The 23617-nt window shown below is 46.6% G+C and overlaps 1 protein-coding gene across 15 annotated transcripts in view; it reads left to right on the top strand.

Annotated features, from left to right (window-relative positions):
• The window catches only part of tnikb (TRAF2 and NCK interacting kinase b), a 91477-nt gene that overhangs the window by 51130 nt on the left and 16730 nt on the right, over positions 1 to 23617 (top strand). For 4 of the 15 annotated variants that reach the window (XM_071328149.1, XM_071328153.1, XM_071328147.1 and 1 more), the window contains exons 14-28: positions 829 to 915; positions 3465 to 3656; positions 4004 to 4378; positions 5494 to 5658; positions 5932 to 6177; positions 6471 to 6571; positions 6652 to 6755; positions 9103 to 9185; positions 9426 to 9449; positions 10103 to 10287; positions 10373 to 10475; positions 10861 to 11001; positions 15774 to 15888; positions 18062 to 18232; positions 18311 to 18454. In XM_071328149.1, the coding sequence (XP_071184250.1) occupies positions 829 to 915; positions 3465 to 3656; positions 4004 to 4378; positions 5494 to 5658; positions 5932 to 6177; positions 6471 to 6571; positions 6652 to 6755; positions 9103 to 9185; positions 9426 to 9449; positions 10103 to 10287; positions 10373 to 10475; positions 10861 to 11001; positions 15774 to 15888; positions 18062 to 18232; positions 18311 to 18454 (2236 nt within the window). Of the gene's footprint in view, positions 1 to 828; positions 916 to 3464; positions 3657 to 4003; positions 4379 to 5493; positions 5659 to 5931; positions 6178 to 6470; positions 6572 to 6651; positions 6756 to 9102; positions 9186 to 9425; positions 9450 to 9904; positions 9985 to 10102; positions 10288 to 10372; positions 10476 to 10860; positions 11002 to 15773; positions 15889 to 18061; positions 18233 to 18310; positions 18455 to 23617 lie in introns of those variants that run through there. The other 11 variants (XM_071328150.1, XM_071328152.1, XM_071328148.1 and 8 more) reach the window with 11 other exon arrangements.

The raw sequence follows: 23617 nt of genomic DNA, 5'->3' as shown, positions 1-23617 counted from the left end.
TTTTACACACACTAACTCATTGACCAGGAATCACCCCAGTCTGCCACAGCTCTGTTGACATTTAGGTGTTATGTCCCAGGGCAGGTTTAGTTAGGGTCTGGGGCTAGGGCCTGGATGACTCTGCTTCATGAATGCTTCTCTTTCACTCTGATGTTTAACACTCACTCTCTAATAAAACGTTTTTCTCTCTTACACACTTGATTCAATATTAACTACCTTGGGGTGGTTCTATACATCAAGTCTCTTTTCTTGGTTATGCCTTTTTATTTTTCTTCGACTGAATCTGTTTATCACTGCGCTCTCTCTTTCCTCCCTTCTCCCTTCCTCTCTCCACCTCCTATCATGTCACTCTATCTCGCTTCTATTTTGGTTTTAATCCGTACTTTGGTTTCTTTCTCAAAAAATATTTTCCTTAATCTGTCCTTGTACTCTCTCTCTCACTCCCTCTCACCCCCTTGTCACCCCCTTTCTTCTCCTCCTTATCACCCCCTTTCTCCTCCTCCTTATCACCCCCTTTCTTCTCCTCCTTATCACCCCCTTTCTCCTCCTCCTCACCACCTTTCTCCTCCTCCTCCTCACCCCCTTTCTCCTCCTCCTCCTCACCCCCTTTCTTCTTCTCCTCACCCCCTTTCTCCTCCTCATCACCCCCTTTCTCCTCCTCCTCATCACCTCCTCCTCATCACCCCCTTTCACCTCCTCAACTCCTTTCACCCCCTTTCTCCTCCTCGTCACCTCCTTTCTGTCTCCGTTGACTGCTCTGATCACTCACCTGGCTGCTCTGGGCTCTGATTGGCTGATCTCCTGGCTGTCTGGCCTGTGATTGGGTAGGAGTATATCCGTAGGCAGCTGGAAGAGGAGCAAAGACAGCTGGAGATTCTACAGCAACAACTACTCCAGGAGCAGGCTCTACTGATGGTAACCTCTCACCCTTGACCTCTTACCCCTGAGTCCTCAGCCTATCACCTATCCACAACAACCCCTTATCTCTCTTGTTGCACAAGCATATACACTATATATACAAAAGTATATGGACACCCCTTCAAATGAGTGGATTCGTCTATTTCAGCCACATCCATTGCTGACAGGTGTATATACAGTTGAAGTTCGAAGTTTACATACACCTTAGCCAAATACATTTAAACTCAGTTTTTCACAATTCCTGACATTTTATCCTAGTCAAAATTCCCTGTCTTAGGTCAGTTAAGATCACCACTTTATTTTAAGAATGTAAAATGTCAGAATAATAGTAGAGAGAATGATTTATTTCAGCTTTTATTTATTTCATAACATTCCCAGTGGGTCAGAAGTTTACATACTCAATTAGTATTTGGTAGCATTGCCTTTAAATTGTTTCACTTGGGTCAAACGTTTCGGGTAGCCTTCCACGAGCTTCCCACAATAATTTTGTCCCATTCCTCCTGACAGAGCTGGTGTAACTGAGTCAGGTTTGTAGGCCTCCTTGCTCGCTCACGTTTTTCAGTTCTGCCCACAAATTTTCTATAGGATTGAGGTCAGGGCGTTGTGATGGCCACTCCAATACCTTGACTTTGTTGTCCTCATGCCATTTTGCCACAACTTTGGAAGTTTGCTTTGGGTCATTGTCCACTTGAAAGACCCATTTGCAACCAAGCTTTAACTTCCTGACTGATGTCTTGAGATGTTGCTTCAATATATCCACATCATTTTCCTCCCTCATGATGCCATCTATTTTGTGAAGTGCACCAGTCCCTCCTGCAGAAAAGCACCCCCACAACATGATGCTGCCACCCCCGTGCTTCACGGTTGGGATGGTGTTCTTCGGCTTGCAAGCCTCCCCCTTTTTCCTCCAAACATAACGATGGTCATTATGGCCAAACAGTTCTATTTTAGTTTCATCAGACCAGAGGACATTTCTCCAAAAAGTATGTTCTTTGTCCCCATGTGCAGTTGCAAACCGTAGTCTGGCTTTTTAATGGCGGTTTTGGAGCAGTGGCTTCTTCCTTGCTGAGCGGCCTTTCAGGTTATGTCGATATAGGACTAATTTTACTGTGGATATAGATACCTTTGTACCTGTTTCCTCCAGCATCTTCACAAGGTCCTTTGCTGTTGTTCTGGGATTGATTTGCACTTTTCGCACCAAAGTACGTTAATCTCTAGGAGCGAGAACGCGTCTCCTTCCTGAGCGGTATGATGGCTGCCCGGTCCCATGGTGTTTATACTTGCATACTATTGTTTGTACAGATGAACATGGTACCTTCAAGCGTTTGGAAATTGCTCCCAAGGATGAACCAGACTTGTGGGGGTCTCCAGTTTTTTTCTGAAGTCTTGGCTGATTTCTTTTGATTTTACCATGATGTCAAGCAAAGAGGCACTGAGTTTGAAGGTAGGCCTTGAAATACATACACAGGTACACCTCCAATTGACTCAAATGATGTCAATTAGCCTATCAGAAGCGTCTAAAGCCATGACATAATTTTCTGGAATTTTCCAAGCTGTTTAAAGGCACAGTTAACTTAGTGTATGTAAACTTCTGACCCACTGGAATTGTGATACAGTGAATTATAAGTGAAATAATCTGTGTGTAAACAATTATTGGAAAAATGACTTGTGTCATGCACAAAGTAGATGTCCTAACCGACTTGCCAAAACTATAGTTTGTTAACAAGAAATTTGTGGAGTGGTTGAAAAACGAGTTTTAATGACTCCAACCTAAGTTTATGTAAACATCCGACTTCAACTGTAATTGAACACACAGCCATGCAATCTCCATATACAAACATTGGCAGTAGAATGGCCTTACTGAAGAGCTCAGTGACTTTCATCGTAGCAACGATGTAGTTCCAACAAGTCAGTTTGTTACATTTCTGTCCTGCTAGAGCTGCCCCGGTCAACTGTAAGTGCTGTTATTGTGAAGCTCACCATGCATAGTACCAACTGCAAAGTTTGGTGGAGGAGGAATAATGGTCTGGGGCTAGGCCCCTTAGTTCCAGTGGAGATACATTTTAACGCTACAGCATACAAAGACATTCTGCATTATTCTGTGCTTCCAACGTTGTGGTAACAGTTTGGGGAAGGCCCTTTCCTGTTTCAGCATGACAATGCCCCTGTGCACAAAGTGAGGTCCATACAGAAATGGTTTGTAGAAGAACTTGACTGGCCTGAGCATAGCCCTGACTTCAACCCCATCGAACACCTTTGGGACGAATTGGAACGCTGACTGCGAGCCAGGCCTAATCACCCAACATCCATGCCCAACCTCACTGATGCTCTTGTGGCTGAATGGAAGCAATGTTCCAACATCTAGTGGAAAGTCTTCCCAGAAGAGTGGAGGCTGTTATAGCAGCAAAGGGGGGGGGCCAACTCCATATTAATGCCCATGATTTTGGAATGAGATGTTCGACACGCAGGTGTCCATACTTTTGGCCATGGAGTGTACTTTGTGTTTGTGCATTTGTTTCCTGTGTAAACTGTGCGTGTATCTACAGGAGTACAAGCGTAAGCAGATGGAGGAGCAGCATCAGGCTGAGCGTCTCCAGAGACAGCTGCAGCAGGAGAGAGCCTACCTGGTGTCCTTGCAGCAGCAGCAGCAGCAGGAGCCACGGCCACAAGACACCAAACAGCTGTACCACTACAAAGACACAGCCCCCAATAACGACAAACCTGCCTGGGCCAAGGAGGTACTGTTCGCACGCACACACACATCACACACACAGCGCTTATAGATGTGTTCAGTATATTTGGTTACACACCAACAGTATATTATGTTTCCTACAATGATCTCTCTCCTCTCAGGATTGAAGTTTTCTGAAGAGTGGGAGCCCTGTATCATTGCTATGTCTGGACTATAAGATATATCAAAATGTCTCTCTCTTTTTCCAAAACACAGTGTCTCCATCATGGACAGACCCTCTGTTTCTATGTTAGTTTTTTTCAGGTTCTTCCACAGTAATAAATGTGTGTGTTTGTGTCCACATAGCTATATGTGTTTGATGTGTTCAGTGACAGTGTGATGTTCTGTCTCTAGGTAATGCGTCAAACCCAGAGTAGCTCACCTCGTATTCCTCCCATTAAGCACCAGTCCTTTAACCAGCCTCGAGATGCCAGCCTCGAGATGCCAACCTCGAGATGCCAACCTCGAGATGCCAGCCTAGCACTCCTCCTGTTCCCTGGTTACACCCCCTGCTCCCGTCCCCCCTCCTACCCTGCCCAATCAAGTCCCTCCAGGGAGAGGCTTCTCCAATCTGAAGGCAATAGTGTGACCGTTCCGTGTATACGTGTGTCCTTCGCCCCTGATCCCACCCCTGACTCCTCTCATCCAATCATGCGTCACCCTGAGGCCAGAAGGAAGAGCCCTGAGGGAGAAGTTCAGGAGTTGAGGGGGAGGTGTCCAGGTCGACGGGTCAGTGAGGGAGACACCCATTTCCGGTGTTTCTGAGACACTTCCTCCCTCTCTCTCTTCAGAGGTGGACTAACCCTAACCTTTAACCCTTGGCTGGTGTGTCTGTGGAGCTCTCTTTCTCTCTCCCATCCCTCCTTTCTTCTGAACGGGACTCTCCTTTCCTTATTAACAATTTTCTCTTCCCTTACACCAGGGGACAGACTCCTGAAAGAACCCTTGCTGGAATGTTCTATGTTCTAGAGTAGTTGCTAGAGAGTTCTAGAATGGTGGCTGGATGTTTCTAGAATGGTGGCTAGATAGTTCTAGAATGGTGGCTGGATTGTTCTAGAATGGTGGCTGGATTGTTCTAGAATGGTGGCTGGATGGTTCTAGAATGGTGGCTGGATGTTTCTAGAATGGTGGCTAGATAGTTCTAGAATGGTGGCTGGATTGTTCTAGAATGGTGGCTGGATTGTTCTAGAATGGTGGCTGGATGGTTCTAGAATGGTGGCTGGATGGTTCTATGTTACTGGTGTTTTTTTAGAATGGTGGCTGGATGGTTCTATGTTAATGGTGTTTTTTTAGAATGGTGGCTGGATAGTTCTAGAATGGTGGCTGGATAGTTCGAGAACAGTTTTTTTTTCTACATTCTAGAATGGTGCCTTGTGTATTTTAGAATGGTTATACATCTCTCTCTTCCTCTAGAAGTCAGACTCTGTCAGTCAAACTGTTTTAGTCTGCTTTATACATAGGCTCCATGTTCTTAGGGACACACTCCAGCTCCTGATTCAGCCTATATCCAAGCCACACACACACAGACACACACACATATCCGGCTTGCCCCCCAGTGGCCACTGTGAGCTGATGTAGGGCAGCCATAGCTATATCTGTCTAAACCCACATGGGTGTATCTGCTTCCCTCTGGACTCACCTAACCCCCCACACACACACACACACACGCAAAAAAAAGGCACACTGTAGCCAGGTCTGTCTCTGTGGTCTCTGCTGAACATGGCTTCTCCTCCATGGTAATAAGGGAAACTGGAGGTTTGACGCACGTCACACATGCATGCATTGATAATCTGTCACTGACTGCCAGTATAAATGAGTGTGCTCTAACTGTGTCTGTGTGTCAGGTGGAGGAGCGTTCCAAGCTGAACAGACAGAGTTCTCCAGGTCTGCATCATAAAGTGTCCAACCGTATTTCCGACCCATCCCTGCCTCCCCGCTCCGAGTCCTTCAGCAGCGGGGGCATTCAGCAGGCCCGAACACCACCCATGCACCGCTCTACAGAACCACAGGTGTGTGTGTGTGTGAGAGACTGGGAAAGTGGATGGGCACGTTTACCCTTTTCGATGTTTGTTTTTCACTCTGAGTAACTCTCCCTTCCACCCTCCTCCCCATCCCGTTCCCCCACCTTCCATTCCTCCTTTCCCCTCCTCTCCTTTCCTCACCTTCCTCTCTTTCTCCTTTACACCTGCTCCTCTACCTGCCTGGTCCTGATGTAAACCTCATCCTCTGGTCCTGATCTGATCTGGTCCTGATCTGGTCCTGATCTGTTCTGGTATTGTCAGATGGCCCACCTGGTACAGGTGAAGTTCCATGGTCTGTCTGGGTCCCAGTCTCTCCATGACCCTGCTGGGGTCACAGGCTTGTCTCCCTCCCCGTCTCCCTCCCCCGGCCGCCCCCCCATGCCCCGCCAGAACTCTGACCCCACCTCAGACACCCCTTCTCCTATTCCTCTCCCCCGACTCGCTCCCCCACTCGACAAACTGGACCGCAGCTCCTGGCTACGAACGGACCTAGACCTACCTCCCAAGGTCTGCATGACAATGTCTGTGTTTCTATCTGGAATGCAATGTGTCTGAACTTTTGGTGCCCCTTACGATTCTTAATCTCAAATCTCTACGTACATATTTTGGCAAATTTAGTTTGAGATTGAGAATACAGTACATGATCCCACATTTACACCTGTTCTAACAGATTTTTATTGTGTGTGTGTGTGTGTGTGTGTGTGTGTGTGTGTGTGTGTGTGTGTGTGTGTGTGTGTGTGTGTGTGTGTGTGTGTGTGTGTGTGTGTGTGTGTGTGTGTGTGTGTGTGTGGGTGCCCCAGAGGACCACGTCTATCTCTCCAGCCCTGGTCAGGAAGCATTCTCCTGGGAGTGGACCTGGGGGCCTTGCTCCTAGAGCTGGATCACACCTGATACGGGCCAGGTACACACACACACACATACACACTCCATGCTCCTTTGTGAATCAGGCACTTGATGTTGTGTTTGTGTGTGTTGCCAAAGTAACCCAGACCTGCGGAGGACTGATGTCTCCATGGAAACACCCCTGAAGAGGACAAGCAGCAGCAGCTCATCCAGCTCCTCCCAGGGGGGAAGCAACGAGAGAGGTACACATACCACCACACGCAGGGGGTTTCTCAATATGCATACCACCGTGCTCCACACGCTCATGCTCCGAGTGCATTCTCCAAGGACGTTCCCTTGAGTACTCTGGAGAACGCATTAAACATTCCATTTGAGAAGCACTCACACTCCCCCCACTGTATTACCTCACGCTGCACATCCCCCCACTGTATTACCTCACGCTGCACCTCCCCCCACTGTATTACCTCACGCTGCACCTCCCCCACTGTATTTCCTCACGCTGCACCTCCCCCCACTGTATTTCCTCACGCTGTACCTCCCCCCACTGTATTACCTCACGCTGCACCTCCCCCACTGTATTTCCTCACACTGCACCTCCCCCACTGTATTTCCTCACACTGCACCTCCCCTGCTGTATTACCTCACGCTGCACCTCCCCCACTGTATTACCTCACGCTGCACATCCCCCCACTGTATTACCTCACGCTGCACCTCCCCCCACTGTATTACCTCACGCTGCACCTCCCCCACTGTATTTCCTCACGCTGCACCTCCCCCCACTGTATTTCCTCACGCTGTACCTCCCCCCACTGTATTACCTCACGCTGCACCTCCCCCACTGTATTTCCTCACACTGCACCTCCCCCACTGTATTTCCTCACACTGCACCTCCCCTGCTGTATTACCTCACGCTGCACCTCCCCCACTGTATTACCTCACGCTGCACCTCCCCCTACTGTATTGCCTCACGCTGCACCTCCCCCCACTGTATGTCCTCACGCTGCATCTCCCCCCACTGTATGTCCTCACGCTGCACCTCCCCCCACTGTATTACCTCATGCTGCACCTCCCCCCACTGTATTACCTCACACTCCCCCCACTGTATTACCTCACACTGCATCTCCCCCCACTGTGTTTCCTCACGCTGCACATCCCCCTACTGTATTACCTCACGCTGCACCTCCCCCGCTGTATTACCTCACGCTGCACCTCCCCCCACTGTATTACCTCACGCTGCACCTCCCCCCACTGTATTACCTCATGCTGCACCTCCCCCCACTGTATTACCTCACGCTGCACCTCCCCCCACTGTATTACCTCACGCTGCACCTCCCCCCGCTGTATTACCTCACGTTGCACCTCCCCCCACTGTATTACCTCACGCTGCACCTCCCCCTAAAGTATTACCTCACGCTGCACCTCCCCCCACTGTATTACCTCACGCTGCACCTCCCCCACTGTATTACCTCACGCTGCACCTCCCCCCACTGTATTACCTCACGCTGCACCTCCCCCCACTGTATTACCTCACGCTGCACCTCCCCCCACTGTATTACCTCACGCTGCACCTCCCCCACTGTATTACCTCACGCTGCACCTCCCCCCACTGTATTACCTCACGCTGCACCTCCCCCACTGTATTACCTCACGCTGCACCTCCCCCCACTGTATTACCTCACGCTGCACCTCCCCCCACTGTATTACCTCACGCTGCACCTCCCCCCACTGTATTACCTCACACTGCATCTCCCCCCGCTGTATTACCTCACGCTGCACATCCCCCTACTGTATTACCTCACGCTGCACCTCCCCCCACTGTATTACCTCACGCTGCACCTCCCCCCACTGTATTACCTCACGCTGCACCTCCCCCCACTGTATTACCTCACGCTGCACCTCCCCCACTGTATTACCTCACGCTGTACCTCCCCCTACTGTATTACCTCACGCTGCACCTCCCCCCACTGTATTACCTCACGCTGCACGTCCCCATTCACTGAACCTTCTTCATGGCTATCTGGCTAGCTAACAATAGTAGCTAGCCATTCAGCCGTATTGACTTACTACAGGTTTGCGATTTACACACTCTACAGTGGGTATTGTAGGCAGGTTAACATGCCAAAATGAACAGAGCATGTATTTATTAAGATAAAATATTGTAGTCATGCAACATATGAGATGTCAATAGGCAACATTTCATTCCGAAGTCTGAGTGGATTTTCTCTCGCTTCAGCTCAAATAATGGCTGCCATTTATTTCAAGAAATGTTGCGTCATTTTTTTAACGTGGTTGCGTCATATTTCTGTGCATACTTTCCATTGAAGCTTGCATTGATGCATGCTTAAAAATATGTACAAACGGAGTACACATTCGAAGTGCCCTACATGTTCTGTTTTCCATACTTTGATTTGGACTCATACTCCAACCCTCCTGTGCTCCAATTTGCGTGCTCGGAGCACGGTAGTATGCATTTTGAGAAACCAACAGATTCCCATGTGTGCTACTATAAAGGTTTCAGCTTTTAAGACTATACAGACAGATATGTGATTAGTTGACTATTTACTGAGCAGTGATGTGATTGGTTGACAGGGGCGGAGGGGTCTATGGCGCCGCCCCAGGAGACCAAAGAAGAGAACAGAGATGTGACACTGACACGACCTAGCAGGCCCGCAGTGAGTGTACACACACACACACACACACACACACACACACACACACACACACACACACACACACACACACACACACACACACACACACACACACACACACACAGAGAAACACACAACTAATTTTCTTCTCTGAACTAACCAATCCATGTCTTATCTCTTTCATCTTCTCTTCTCCCCTCCCACATTCCTGTTTTATTCTCTACCTCCTCTTTCCTCTGCGTTTCTCTCCATCCTGTTTAGAGTTATAAGAGAGCTGTAGATGAGGTTAGTGGCATTTCTCCTCACCATTTCTCCATATCTCTCTCAATCATTCACTCCCTAGCTCTTTCACTCATTCACCCATCCAGGTATTCACTCACTCGTTCACACTCACCCTCCCACTTTCTCCCTCCCACTCTCAATCTCTCTGATGAGTACAAAAGGTTTGTCTCTCCCTGCAATAGTGATAGTTTCATCTCTATCCCTCTTTCTCTCTTATTGACCCTCTTTTTCTCCACCTCTCTGGATCATCCAGGAGGAGTTGGTAAGATATCTATTGACCTCCACGTACACGCTCATGTACACACAGACCCCTCTTCACGTGCACGCCCCTTTCTCCTTTAGCTCACCTGTCCTGCTCTACCTGTGCCGTTTGAAAGAGGCAGACTGGGGAGCATTGGAGCTGTGTGATGACCTCTAACCCCTGACCTCTAATCCCTTACCTCTAACCCCTCTATTAGTGACCTTTCCTGACCTTTCCTGACTGAAGCCTCATTGTTCCTCACTCACGCTCTGGGGAATTAGTTAACGGCTGAAACATGTATGTGTAAAACATTGTGCCAATAAAATATTGCCCATGAATCAAAGCAACTGTTACCGCATCCACCGCGTGAGTACTGACCTTTTTATAATACCCTCTCCTGACCTTTGACCTCCAGGACCTGACGGCTCTGGCCAAGGAGCTGAGGGAGCTGCGTCAAGGGGAGGAACCTAACCGCCCGCCCGTCAAGGTGACGGACTACTCCTCGTCCAGTGATGAGTCACAGAGCGACGAGGACGGAGAGGAGGGAGGGGGAAGAAGTAACGACGGCTCTGTGTCTGTCAGCGACATCCCACGCATCATGTGAGTGTGTGTTAGAAAGTGTGTGTATTACAAAGTGAGTGTGTGTCAGCATTTTAGCTATGTATTTTAAACTTGTGTGTGTCAGGCCGGCTGCAGGGCAGAGTGGCGGTGAGTCGTACGGTGTGATGGGAGGGCATGATGATTCCCACGGCAACAGTTCCCAAGACAGCTCCCTGATGATGAGAGAGGTCAGTCACCTTCAATCCCTGACCCCAGGGCTCCACACTGCCCGCTTTATACACAACTCAACACCCAGCATCCAGGCATGCACTCAGCTCGTGGGTGTACTGTGTGTGCGTGTTTGTCTCTGCATTGTCACCAGTTGTTACTCTGCTTCTTCACTCCTCTGGGTTCACCCACCTTCCATATCAGGGGCAGAATGTACCCCTTAACCACAGATCCAGATGAACCCCCTAAACCCTAAACCTAACCTTAACCATTAGATTTCAACCTTACCTCAACCTCAAATCTAGAATCCGCTTACCCTTCCCAAATCCTACCCATCACAAGGAAATACATTAATCTGACCTTAGATCAGTGCCTAGAGTGCCCCTCACTCTCTCTCTGTTCCAGACCTATGGGGACAGGAGGCGGAGCTCCGCTCTCGCCGACAGCAACGGTTTCTTCGGCAACGCCAATCTGCCCGATCTGGTGCAGCAAAGCCCTTCCCCCCTGGTCTCCCCTGGCAATGGCTCTGGGCGCAGCCACTCCGAAGTAGGTTCACTAGACCCCTACACCCCAACTGCTTGCGACCTTGCACCCTACACCCTTACATGCTAGTCATCTACACACAACCCCCCTACATGCAAGTCCCCTGCACACAACCTCACTGCACACAGAACTCTACACCTGAGCCCCTTGCGTCTGTGCCCTTGTGTTCTCTCTGCGTCCTAAAACTGAAGAAGAAGAAACACTCACCCTCCCCTCTAGTTTGACTTGGAAAACCTAGTCTGTTTGGCTCTTGAGACTAAACCCACTCTAATCCAGTCCATATCCATTTCTCCCATCCTTTCTCTTCCTTTGCTGCTGATGGTCACATGCTCTCCTCTCTCTCCTGCATGTTGTGTGCGCATGGCAAACCAAGTCTAATGTTTCTCAACACACTTTCCACTCTGGCAACCCGTTAGAGCAGTGATCACCAACCTTTTCTAAGTCAAGATTAGTGCTGTGGCTGTCATGAAATTTTGTCAGCCGGTGAATGTCAAGCAAATAACTGCCGGTCTTACTGTAGTTGACCGTTAGTTAACATAAACATGTTTAGCATCTCCTGGCTTCCACGAATACCTTTTGAGAAAAAAAGTTTTAAAAATAATTTTAGTATAGTCACCATTACAATATATCCATTATTTATTTTAGGCAGGTCTAAAGAAACATCATATGAAGAAAATGTAGTCTATTTCAGAAGAATAGATTACGCTGAGTTGTCCTTATGTTAGGCCCTGATCTGGCTATGCCAGTTATTTATGCAACTTTAGTTGTGATATGCAAATGTTGGGCTTTATGTTTTTTAATACATTCTAAGGCTGCATGATGCGACTCTAATGATGATTTGAAAAAAGTTACATGAAAGGCAGGAGCTCTGCTTTTTTCTTTGGTGACGGCTGCACACACTTCATCAGTCTCTCATTCACAATTTGAGAAGCACTTGATAATAACTTGAATTTCCCAGTAATGAGCCCTATAAAAATCCATACCTTTAGCGGCCAGTGGCCATTGTGCCCTTGGGCTGAAAATAATAATACAAATTCCCTTCTCCCGGCTGCGTGCTCCGTAGCACCTCTCACTCACATGGCTCTCTCAGATATCTCAATTCAGTTTAGCCAATGCCCGTCATGTGATCGGGCCTTCTCACAGGCTACAAGTGAAGAGAGACACGTCGGGGACACAAATGCGCGGGTGCTTATCACGCTTACTGAAGATGTTGGAAGAACTGTCCACATTTACTTTTCGTCACCCAACAAGGTGAGTAGGCCTAACGAACAGCAAAAGCACTAGTCTATGTCAATCTACTATTTACTACTACTATCCCCCATAGTACAAAAGTTTACCTGTTCTATTGGTCAACTTGTCCTGCTGTGCGAGAAATACATTTTCCAAACATAGTCTGGGACAGTTGTGGGATGCGATAGATCCCAAATTAATACAACCACTAGAATAGCGCAAAGGTTCCAAAATGCAATCACTTAGCGGGAAAACACCATTCTCAAAAGTGATGGCAAATGTGATTATGCATGTAAGGCTTTATTATAAAGGTGCATTTTTTTTCTAACTTCCGCTATGCATACAAGGCCCTCCCTCGCCCTCCCTTCGGCAAATTCGACCACGACTCCATCTTGCTCCTACCGTCTTATAGGCAGAAACTCAAACAGGATATACCCGTGACTAGGATCATTCAACGCCGGTCCGACCAATTGGAATCCATGCTTCAAGATTGTTTTGATCACGCGGACTGGGAAATGTTCCGGGCAGCCTCAGAGAATAACATCGATCTATACGCTGACTCGGTGAGTGAGTTTATAAGGAGGTGCATTGGAGATGTACCCACTGTGACTATTAACCTACCCTAACCAGAAACTGTGGATGGATGCAAAACTGAAAGCGTGATCCACCACATTTAACCATGGAAAGATGACTGGGAATATGGCCGAATATAAACAGTGTAGTTATTCCCTCCGCAAGGCAATCAAACAAGCGAAATGTCAGTATAGGGACAAAGTACAGTCCCAATTCAACTGCTCAGACACGAGACGTATGTGGCAGGGTCTACAGGAAATCACAGACTACAAAAATAAAACCAGCCACGTCACGGACACCGTCTCGCTTCCAGACAAACTAAACACCTTCTTTGCCCGCTTTGAGGATAATACAGTGCCACCGACACAGCCCGCTAACAAGAACTGTGCCCCCCCCCCCCCCCCCTCTCCTTCTCCGTGGCCGACGTGAGTAAGACATTTAAACGTGTTAACTCTCGCAAGGCTGCTGGCCCAGACGCTATCCCTAGCCACGTCCTCAGAGCATGTGCAGACCAGCTGGCTGGTGTGTTTACGGACATATTCAATCGCTCCCTATCCCCGTCTGCTGTCCCCACATGCTTCAAGATGGCCACCATTGTTCCTGTACCCAAGAAAGCAAAGATAACTGAAGTGAATGACTATCGCCCCGTAGCACTCACTTCTGTCATCATGAAGTGCTTTGAGAGACTAGTCAAGGATGTTATCACCTCCATCTTACCGGCCACCCTAGACCCACTTCAGTTTGCATACCGCCCCAACAATCGCCATCACACTTCACACTGCCCTATCCCATCTGGACAAGAGGAATACCTATGTAAGAATGCTGTTCATTGACTACAGCTCAGCATTCAACACCATAGTACCCTCCAAGCTCATCATTAAGCTGGAGGCCCTGGGTCTCATCCCCGTCCTGTGCAATTGGGTCCTGGACTTTCTGAGGCGCCGCCCCCAGGTGGTGAAGGTAGGAAACAACATCTCCACTACTCTGACCCTCAACACTTGGGCCCCACAAGGGTGCGTGCTCAGCTCCCTCCTGTACTCCCTGTTGACCCATGACTGCATGGCCACGCACACCAACTCAATCATCAAGTTTGCATATGACACAACAGTAGTGGGCTTGATTACCAACAATGACGAGACAGCCTCTAGGGAGGAGGTGAGGCCACTCGGAGTGGTGTCAGGAAAATAACCTCTCACTCAACGTCAACAAAACCAAGGAGATGATTGTGGACTTCAGGAAACAGCTGAGGGAGCACCCCCTATCCACATCGAAGGGACAGCAGTGGAGAAGGTGCAAAGTTTTAAGTTCCTCGGCATACACATCACAGACAAACTGAAATGGTCCACCCACACAAACAGTGTGGTGAAGAAGAAGCAACAGCGCCTCTTCAACCTCAGGAGGCTGAAGAAATTTGGCTTGTCACCTAAAACCCTGACAAACTTTTACAGATGCACAACCGCTGAATTGCAGGGCGCAAAATATTACTAAAAATATTTATAATCATGCAATCACAAGTGAAATATACCAAAACACAGCTTAGCTTGTTGTTAATCCACCTATCGTGTCAGATTTTGAAAATATGCTTTACAGCGAAAGCAATCCAAGCTTTTGTGAGTGAATCAATCAATGCTAGAACAGCTAGCCCCAAATTAGTATGGTCACGAAAGTCAGAAAAGCATGAATCGCTTACCTTTGATAATCTTCGGATGTTTGCACTCACGAGACTCCCAGTTACACAATAAATGTTATTTTTGTTCGATAAATATAACTTTTATAACAAAAAAACGCCATTTGGGTTGCGCGTTATGTTCAGAAAACTACAGCCTCGTTCCGTTCGGCGAAAATTCCAAAAAGTGTCCGTAATGTTCGTAGAAACATGTCAAATGTTTTTTATAATCAATCCTAAGGTTGTTTTTAACATACATAATCAATAATATTTCAACCGGACCGTAACCTATTCAATAAAAGAGAGAAAGAAAATGGAGAGCTACCCCTCTCGCGCGCAGGAACTAATCAAAGGACACCTGACTAGCTTTGAAGAATCTCGCTCATTTTTCAAAATAAAAGCCTGAAACTATGTCTAAAGCCCGGTCACAGCCTGAGGAAGCCATTGGAAAAGGAATCTGGTTGATACTCCTTTAAATGGAAGAAAGACGGGAAATGAAACACAGATTTAAAAAAAAAAAATAATAAATAAATAAAAATCACTTCCGGGTTAGATTTCCTCAGATTTTCGCCTGCAAAATCTGTTTTGTTATACTCACAGACAATATTTTGACAGTTTTGGAAACTTTGGAGTGTTTTATATCCTAATCTGTAAATTATATGCATATTCTAAGATCTGGACCTGAGAAATAGTCCTTGTACCTTGGGAATGTTATTTTAAAAAAGTGGCATTGTTTAAAGTGACTCGTGATCCATTTATTAAAGTGGCCAGTGATTTGAATCTCTATGTAGGCAGCAGCCTCTCTGAGTTAGTGATTGCTGTTAACGTCTGCTAACCATGTGTATTTGTCCAATAACATTTTATTTGATAGAAAGTTTAAATGAATCAAGTGCACCTACTGAATCAAGTGCACCTACTGAATCAAGTGCACCTACTGAATCAAGTGCACCTACTGAATCAAGTGCACCTACCGCCAACAGCGCAATACGAATACAAAAAAATTTGTGCAAGCCTTTATCGTTGGCTTTTCCACAGAAATTCTTGGTGATCGACTAGGAATGCTATGAAGCTATGCTATGCTATGATGCAATCAACTGGTTGGTGACCACTGTGTTAGATTATGCTGAAAACCCTCCCACCTGGCTACCTGTTAGATTATGCTGAAAACCCTCCCACCTGGCTACCTGTTACCTCAAAGGACAGAAATTGGGTTCTGTAGTTTTTCCTGGTCAGATCACGTGGTCTGGGATACCTCTGAGACCTGATGCTCTGAGGCCCTGATCCCAACCCTCTCTCTGATTGGCAGTACGGCATGGGCAGTGGCAGTGGCTCCAAGTCCTCCTCCTTCACGCCATTCGTTGATCCACGAGTCTACGGAACCTCCCCCACTGATGATGATGATGATGAAAACTCTGCGTCCAGTGAGTCCGTTATCTTTACATTTTAGTAATTTAGCAGACACTCTTATCCAGAGTGACTAACAGTTAGTTTGTGCATTCATCTTAAAGCTAGAATCCTTGGTTGTTACATCCATTTAAAAAAAACGTATAAATGAATGATACAATATAGATTCTTGAAGAATATAATTATAAATGCCTCATGAGCTTAGTTCAACTGTCGTACCTCATCAGAACCCAAAATATACAGTGCATTCGTAAAGTATTCAGACCCCTTCACTTTTTATTACGTTAAAATGGACGTAAATGGATTCAATAGTTTTTTCCCCTCAATCTACACACAATACCCCATAATGACAAAGCAAAAACTGTTTTTTAGAAATGTTTGCAAATTTATTACAAATTAAAAACTATCACATTTACATAAGTATTCAGACCCTTTACTCAGTACTTTGTTGAAGCACCTTTGGTAGCGATTACAGCCTCAAGTCTTCTTGGGTATGATGCTACAAGCTTGGCACACCTGTATTTGGGGAGTTTCTCCCATTCTTCTCTGCAGATCCTCTCAAGCTCTGTCAGGTTGGATGGGGAGCGTTGCTGCACAGCTATTTTCAGGTCTCTCCAGAGATGTTCAATCGAGTTCAGGTCCGGGCTCTGGCCACTCCTGCAATGTCTTGGTTGTGTGCTTAGGGTTGTTGTGCAGTTGGAAGGTGAACCTTTTCCCCAGATTGAGGTCCTGAGCTATCTGCAACAGGTTTTCATCAAGAAACTCTGTACTTTGCTCCGTTCATCTTTCCCTCGATCCTGACTAGTCTCCCAGTCCCTGCCGCTGAAAAACATCCCCACAGCATGATGCTGTCACCACCATGGTGCCAGGTTTCCTCCAGACATGACGTTTGGCATTCAGGCCAAAGAGTTCAATCTTGCTTTCATCAGACCAGAGAATCTTGTTTTTCATGGTCTGAGAGCCTTTAGTTGCCTTTAGGCAAACTCCAAGCGGGCTGTCATGTGCCTTTTACTGAGGAGTGGCTTCCGTCTGGCCACTCTACCAGCTGCAGAGATAGTTGTCCTTCTGGAAGGTTCTCTCATCTCCACAGAGGACCTCTGGAGCTCTGTCAGAGTGACCATCGGGTTCTTGGTCACCTCCCTGACCAAGGCCCTTCTCCCCCGATTGCTCAGTTTGGCCGGGCGGACAGCTCTAGGAAGAGTCTTGGTGATTCCAAACTTCCTCCATTTAAGAATGATTGAGGCCACTGTTCTTGGGGACCTTCAATGCTGCAGACATTTTTTGGTACCCTTCTACAGATCTGTGCCGACACAATCCTGTATCAGAGTTCTACGGACAATTCCTTCGACCTCATGGCTTGGTTTTTGCTCTGACATGCACTGTCAACTGTGGGACCTTATATAGACAGGTGTGTGCCTTTCCAAATCATGTCCAATCAACTGAATTTACCACAGGTGGACTCCAATCAAGTTGTAGAAACATCAAGGGTGGAAAATGGAAACAGGATGCACCGGAGGTCAATTTCGAGTCTCACAGCAAAGGGTCTGATTTAATTTTTAATAAATGTGCAAACATTAAAAAAAAATCTGTTTTCGCTTTGTCCTTATAGGGTATTGTGTGTAGATTGAGGAGGATGTTTTGTTTAATTTAATTTAATTCATTTTAGAATAAGGCTGTGACGTAACAATGTGGAAAAAGTGAAGGGGTCTGAATACTTCTACCGTAAGCTTGTTTTACTCCAATGTTACTAAACAATGTAAATGTAATCAAACACTGTATATCCTCAAAACATGGTTAGAACTGTCATTTTGTTATCACGGATGGTCAGTGTTTGCATCCATAGCTCTGTCTATGAGTTTTGAGAGTGGTTACATTTCTCCTGGCCCATCACTCAGCTTTTTACCCAAACAGAGGCTGAGTGCCACCGTGTTATCGTTTAAATGAAGAACTCTGGCTTTAAGATAGCTAGGTGAGACAACCACATATCACAGTCATAGTAAGTCGAATGTTCCTTTATAGAAGTAGCGATCACCAATGGCTTCTTTCATCTTTGCTCAAGCTCCTCTTGCCGGTGAATTGGAGAGGAATCAGTAGGTTGTGCAAATGTTTCTTTATGTTTTAAGGTTGTCCTGTGGTTGTAAGTTTGAAAGGTTATGTGAACGTTAGTGTAATGTTACCCTGTGGTTGCAGCCCACTTTGCGAATGAGCTGCTGCATCAGGAGCAGGCTAGACTGAACGAGGCCAGAAAGATCAGCGTGGTCAACGTGAACCCGACCAACATACGACCTCACAGCGACACGCCTGAGATACGCAAATACAAGAAACGCTTCAACTCTGAGATACTGTGTGCTGCTCTCTGGGGTAAGACACTTCAACTACTCAGTACATAGACACACACATTGTGCTATTGTGTGTGGTTTATTATTTGTGTGTGTCTAGGTGTGAACCTGCTGGTGGGGACAGAGAACGGTCTGATGTTGCTGGACCGTAGTGGTCAGGGGAAGGTCTATAACCTGATCAACCGTCGACGCTTCCAACAGATGGACGTTCTGGAGGGACTCAACGTCCTGGTCACCATATCAGGTAGGACTGACTGCTACTTAAATAAACACAATCAGACCTTAACAAACGGTTCTGGAGGGACTCAACGTCCTGGTCACAATATCAGGTAGGACTGACTGCTACTTAAATAAACACAATCAGACCTTAACAAACGGTTCTGGAGGGACTCAACGTCCTGGTCACCATATCAGGTAGGACTGACTGCTACTTAAATAAACACAATCAGACCTTAACAAACGGTTCTGGAGGGACTCAACGTCCTGGTCACAATATCAGGTAGGACTGACTGCTACTTAAATAAACACAATCAGACCTTAACAAACGGTTCTGGAGGGACTCAACGTCCTGGTCACAATATCAGGTAGGACTGACTGCTACTTAAATAAACACAATCAGACCTTAACAAACGGTTCTGGAGGGACTCAACGTCCTGGTCACCATATCAGGTAGGACTGACTGCTACTTAAATAAACACAATCAGACCTTAACAAACGGTTCTGGAGGGACTCAACGTCCTGGTCACCATATCAGGTAGGACTGACTGCTACTTAAATAAACACAATCAGACCTTAACAAACGGTTCTGGAGGGACTCAATGTCCTAGTCACCATATCAGGTAGGACTGACTGCTACTTAAATAAACACAATCAGACCTTAACAAACGGTTCTGGAGGGACTCAATGTCCTAGTCACCATATCAGGTAGGACTGACTGCTACTTAAAGAAACACAATCAGACCTTAACAAACGGTTCTGGAGGGACTCAACGTCCTAGTCACCATATCAGGTAGGACTGACTGCTACTTAAATAAACACAATCAGACCTTAACAAACGGTTCTGGAGGGACTCAATGTCCTAGTCACCATATCAGGTAGGACTGACTGCTACTTAAATAAACACAATCAGACCTTAACAAACGGTTCTGGAGGGACTCAATGTCCTAGTCACCATATCAGGTAGGACTGACTGCTACTTAAAGAAACACAATCAGACCTTAACAAACGGTTCTGGAGGGACTCAACGTCCTAGTCACCATATCAGGTAGGACTGACTGCTACTTAAATAAACACAATCAGACCTTAACAAACGGTTCTGGAGGGACTCAATGTCCTAGTCACCATATCAGGTAGGACTGACTGCTACTTAAATAAACACAATCAGACCTTAACAAACGGTTCTGGAGGGACTCAATGTCCTAGTCACCATATCAGGTAGGACTGACTGCTACTTAAATAAACACAATCAGACCTTAACAAACGGTTCTGGAGGGACTCAATGTCCTAGTCACCATATCAGGTAGGACTGACTGCTACTTAAATAAACACAATCAGACCTTAACAAACGGTTCTGGAGGGACTCAATGTCCTAGTCACCATATCAGGTAGGACTGACTGCTACTTAAAGAAACACAATCAGACCTTAACAAACGGTTCTGGAGGGACTCAATGTCCTGGTCACCATATCAGGTAGGACTGACTGCTACTTAAATAAACACAATCAGACCTTAACAAACGGTTCTGGAGGGACTCAATGTCCTAGTCACCATATCAGGTAGGACTGACTGCTACTTAAAGAAACACAATCAGACCTTAACAAACGGTTCTGGAGGGACTCAATGTCCTAGTCACCATATCAGGTAGGACTGACTGCTACTTAAATAAACACAATCAGACCTTAACAAACGGTTCTGGAGGGACTCAACGTCCTGGTCACAATATCAGGTAGGACTGACTGCTACTTAAATAAACACAATCAGACCTTAACAAACGGTTCTGGAGGGACTCAACGTCCTGGTCACCATATCAGGTAGGACTGACTGCTACTTAAAGAAACACAATCAGACCTTAACAAACGGTTCTGGAGGGACTCAATGTCCTGGTCACCATATCAGGTAGGACTGACTGCTACTTAAATAAACACAATCAGACCTTAACAAACGGTTCTGGAGGGACTCAACGTCCTGGTCACAATATCAGGTAGGACTGACTGCTACTTAAATAAACACAATCAGACCTTAACAAACGGTTCTGGAGGGACTCAACGTCCTGGTCACCATATCAGGTAGGACTGACTGCTACTTAAATAAACACAATCAGACCTTAACAAACGGTTCTGGAGGGACTCAATGTCCTGGTCACCATATCAGGTAGGACTGACTGCTACTTAAATAAACACAATCAGACCTTAACAAACGGTTCTGGAGGGACTCAACGTCCTGGTCACCATATCAGGTAGGACTGACTGCTACTTAAATAAACACAATCAGACCTTAACAAACGGTTCTGGAGGGACTCAATGTCCTAGTCACCATATCAGGTAGGACTGACTGCTACTTAAATAAACACAATCAGACCTTAACAAACGGTTCTGGAGGGACTCAATGTCCTAGTCACCATATCAGGTAGGACTGACTGCTACTTAAAGAAACACAATCAGACCTTAACAAACGGTTCTGGAGGGACTCAACGTCCTAGTCACCATATCAGGTAGGACTGACTGCTACTTAAATAAACACAATCAGACCTTAACAAACGGTTCTGGAGGGACTCAATGTCCTAGTCACCATATCAGGTAGGACTGACTGCTACTTAAATAAACACAATCAGACCTTAACAAACGGTTCTGGAGGGACTCAATGTCCTAGTCACCATATCAGGTAGGACTGACTGCTACTTAAAGAAACACAATCAGACCTTAACAAACGGTTCTGGAGGGACTCAACGTCCTAGTCACCATATCAGGTAGGACTGACTGCTACTTAAATAAACACAATCAGACCTTAACAAACGGTTCTGGAGGGACTCAATGTCCTAGTCACCATATCAGGTAGGACTGACTGCTACTTAAATAAACACAATCAGACCTTAACAAACGGTTCTGGAGGGACTCAATGTCCTAGTCACCATATCAGGTAGGACTGACTGCTACTTAAATAAACACAATCAGACCTTAACAAACGGTTCTGGAGGGACTCAATGTCCTAGTCACCATATCAGGTAGGACTGACTGCTACTTAAATAAACACAATCAGACCTTAACAAACGGTTCTGGAGGGACTCAATGTCCTAGTCACCATATCAGGTAGGACTGACTGCTACTTAAAGAAACACAATCAGACCTTAACAAACGGTTCTGGAGGGACTCAATGTCCTGGTCACCATATCAGGTAGGACTGACTGCTACTTAAATAAACACAATCAGACCTTAACAAACGGTTCTGGAGGGACTCAATGTCCTAGTCACCATATCAGGTAGGACTGACTGCTACTTAAAGAAACACAATCAGACCTTAACAAACGGTTCTGGAGGGACTCAATGTCCTAGTCACCATATCAGGTAGGACTGACTGCTACTTAAATAAACACAATCAGACCTTAACAAACGGTTCTGGAGGGACTCAATGTCCTAGTCACCATATCAGGTAGGACTGGCTGCTACTTAAATAAACACAATCAGACCTTAACGAACGGTTCTGGAGGGACTCAACGTCCTAGTCACCATATCAGGTAGGACTGACTGCTACTTAAAGAAACACAATCAGACCTTAACAAACGGTTCTGGAGGGACTCAACGTCCTGGTCACCATATCAGGTAGGACTGACTGCTACTTAAAGAAACACAATCAGACCTTAACAAACGGTTCTGGAGGGACTCAATGTCCTAGTCACCATATCAGGTAGGACTGACTGCTACTTAAATAAACACAATCAGACCTTAACAAACGGTTCTGGAGGGACTCAATGTCCTAGTCACCATATCAGGTAGGACTGACTGCTACTTAAATAAACACAATCAGACCTTAACGAACGGTTCTGGAGGGACTCAATGTCCTAGTCACCATATCAGGTAGGACTGACTGCTACTTAAATAAACACAATCAGACCTTAACGAACGGTTCTGGAGGGACTCAATGTCCTGGTCACCATATCAAGTAGGACTGACTGCTACTTAAATAAACACAATCAGACCTTAACAAACGGTTCTGGAGGGACTCAATGTCCTAGTCACCATATCAGGTAGGACTGACTGCTACTTAAAGAAACACAATCAGACCTTAACAAACGGTTCTGGAGGGACTCAATGTCCTAGTCACCATATCAGGTAGGACTGACTGCTACTTAAAGAAACACAATCAGACCTTAACAAACGGTTCTGGAGGGACTCAATGTCCTAGTCACCATATCAGGTAGGACTGACTGCTACTTAAATAAACACAATCAGACCTTAACAAACGGTTCTGGAGGGACTCAATGTCCTAGTCACCATATCAGGTAGGACTGACTGCTACTTAAATAAACACAATCAGACCTTAACAAACGGTTCTGGAGGGACTCAATGTCCTAGTCACCATATCAGGTAGGACTGACTGCTACTTAAATAAACACAATCAGACCTTAACAAACGGTTCTGGAGCTCCATCAGAGCCAGGTGTTGTGGTTTTGACTGTCCGGTCTCAAAAGGCAGACTTGTGTTTTCTGAACAACTCGAGGCCTGTAGCAATGCTTTGTTCAGATTGGAAGATCACTCTCAAAGAGCTAACAGGCTGAAGACTTTTCCCTCTCTCCTCCCTCTTCTCCTTTCCCCTCTCTCTTCTACTCCCTCCCCTCTCTCTCTCTCACCTCCTCCCTCTTCTCCTTTCCCCTCTCTCTTCTACTCCCTTCCCCCTCTCTCTCTCACCTCCTCCCTCTTCTCCTTTCCCCTCTCTCTTCTACTCCCTCCCCTCTCTCTCTCTCTCTCTCCTCCCTCTTCTCCTTTCCCCTCTCTTCTACTCCCTCCCCTCCCCTCTCTTTCTCTCTCCTCCCTCTTCTCCTTTCCCCTCTCTCTTCTACTCCCTCCCCTCCCCTCTCTCTCTCCTCCCTCTTCTCCTTTCCCCTCTCTTCTACTCCCTTCCCCCCCTCTCTCTCATCTCCTCCCTCTTCTCCTTTCCCCTCTCTCTTCTACTCCCTTCCCCCTCTCTCTCTCACCTCCTCTCTCTTCTACTCCCTCCCCTCTCTCTCTCTCTCTCTCCTCCCTCTTCTCCTTTCCCCTCTCTTCTACTCCCTCCCCTCCCCTCTCTTTCCTCCCTCTTCTCCTTTCCCCTCTCTCTTCTACTCTCTCCCCTCCCCTCTCTCTCTCCTCCCTCTTCTCCTTTCCCCTCTCTTCTACTCCCTCCCCTCTCTCTCTGTCCTCCCTCTTCTCCTTTCC

Source organism: Salvelinus alpinus, chromosome 10 (genome assembly GCF_045679555.1).
Source record: "Salvelinus alpinus chromosome 10, SLU_Salpinus.1, whole genome shotgun sequence".
NCBI classification, from domain to species: domain Eukaryota; kingdom Metazoa; phylum Chordata; class Actinopteri; order Salmoniformes; family Salmonidae; genus Salvelinus; species Salvelinus alpinus.
The sequence above is the reverse complement of the archived record's forward strand: the minus strand, read 5'-3'. Positions and strand labels throughout refer to the sequence as shown.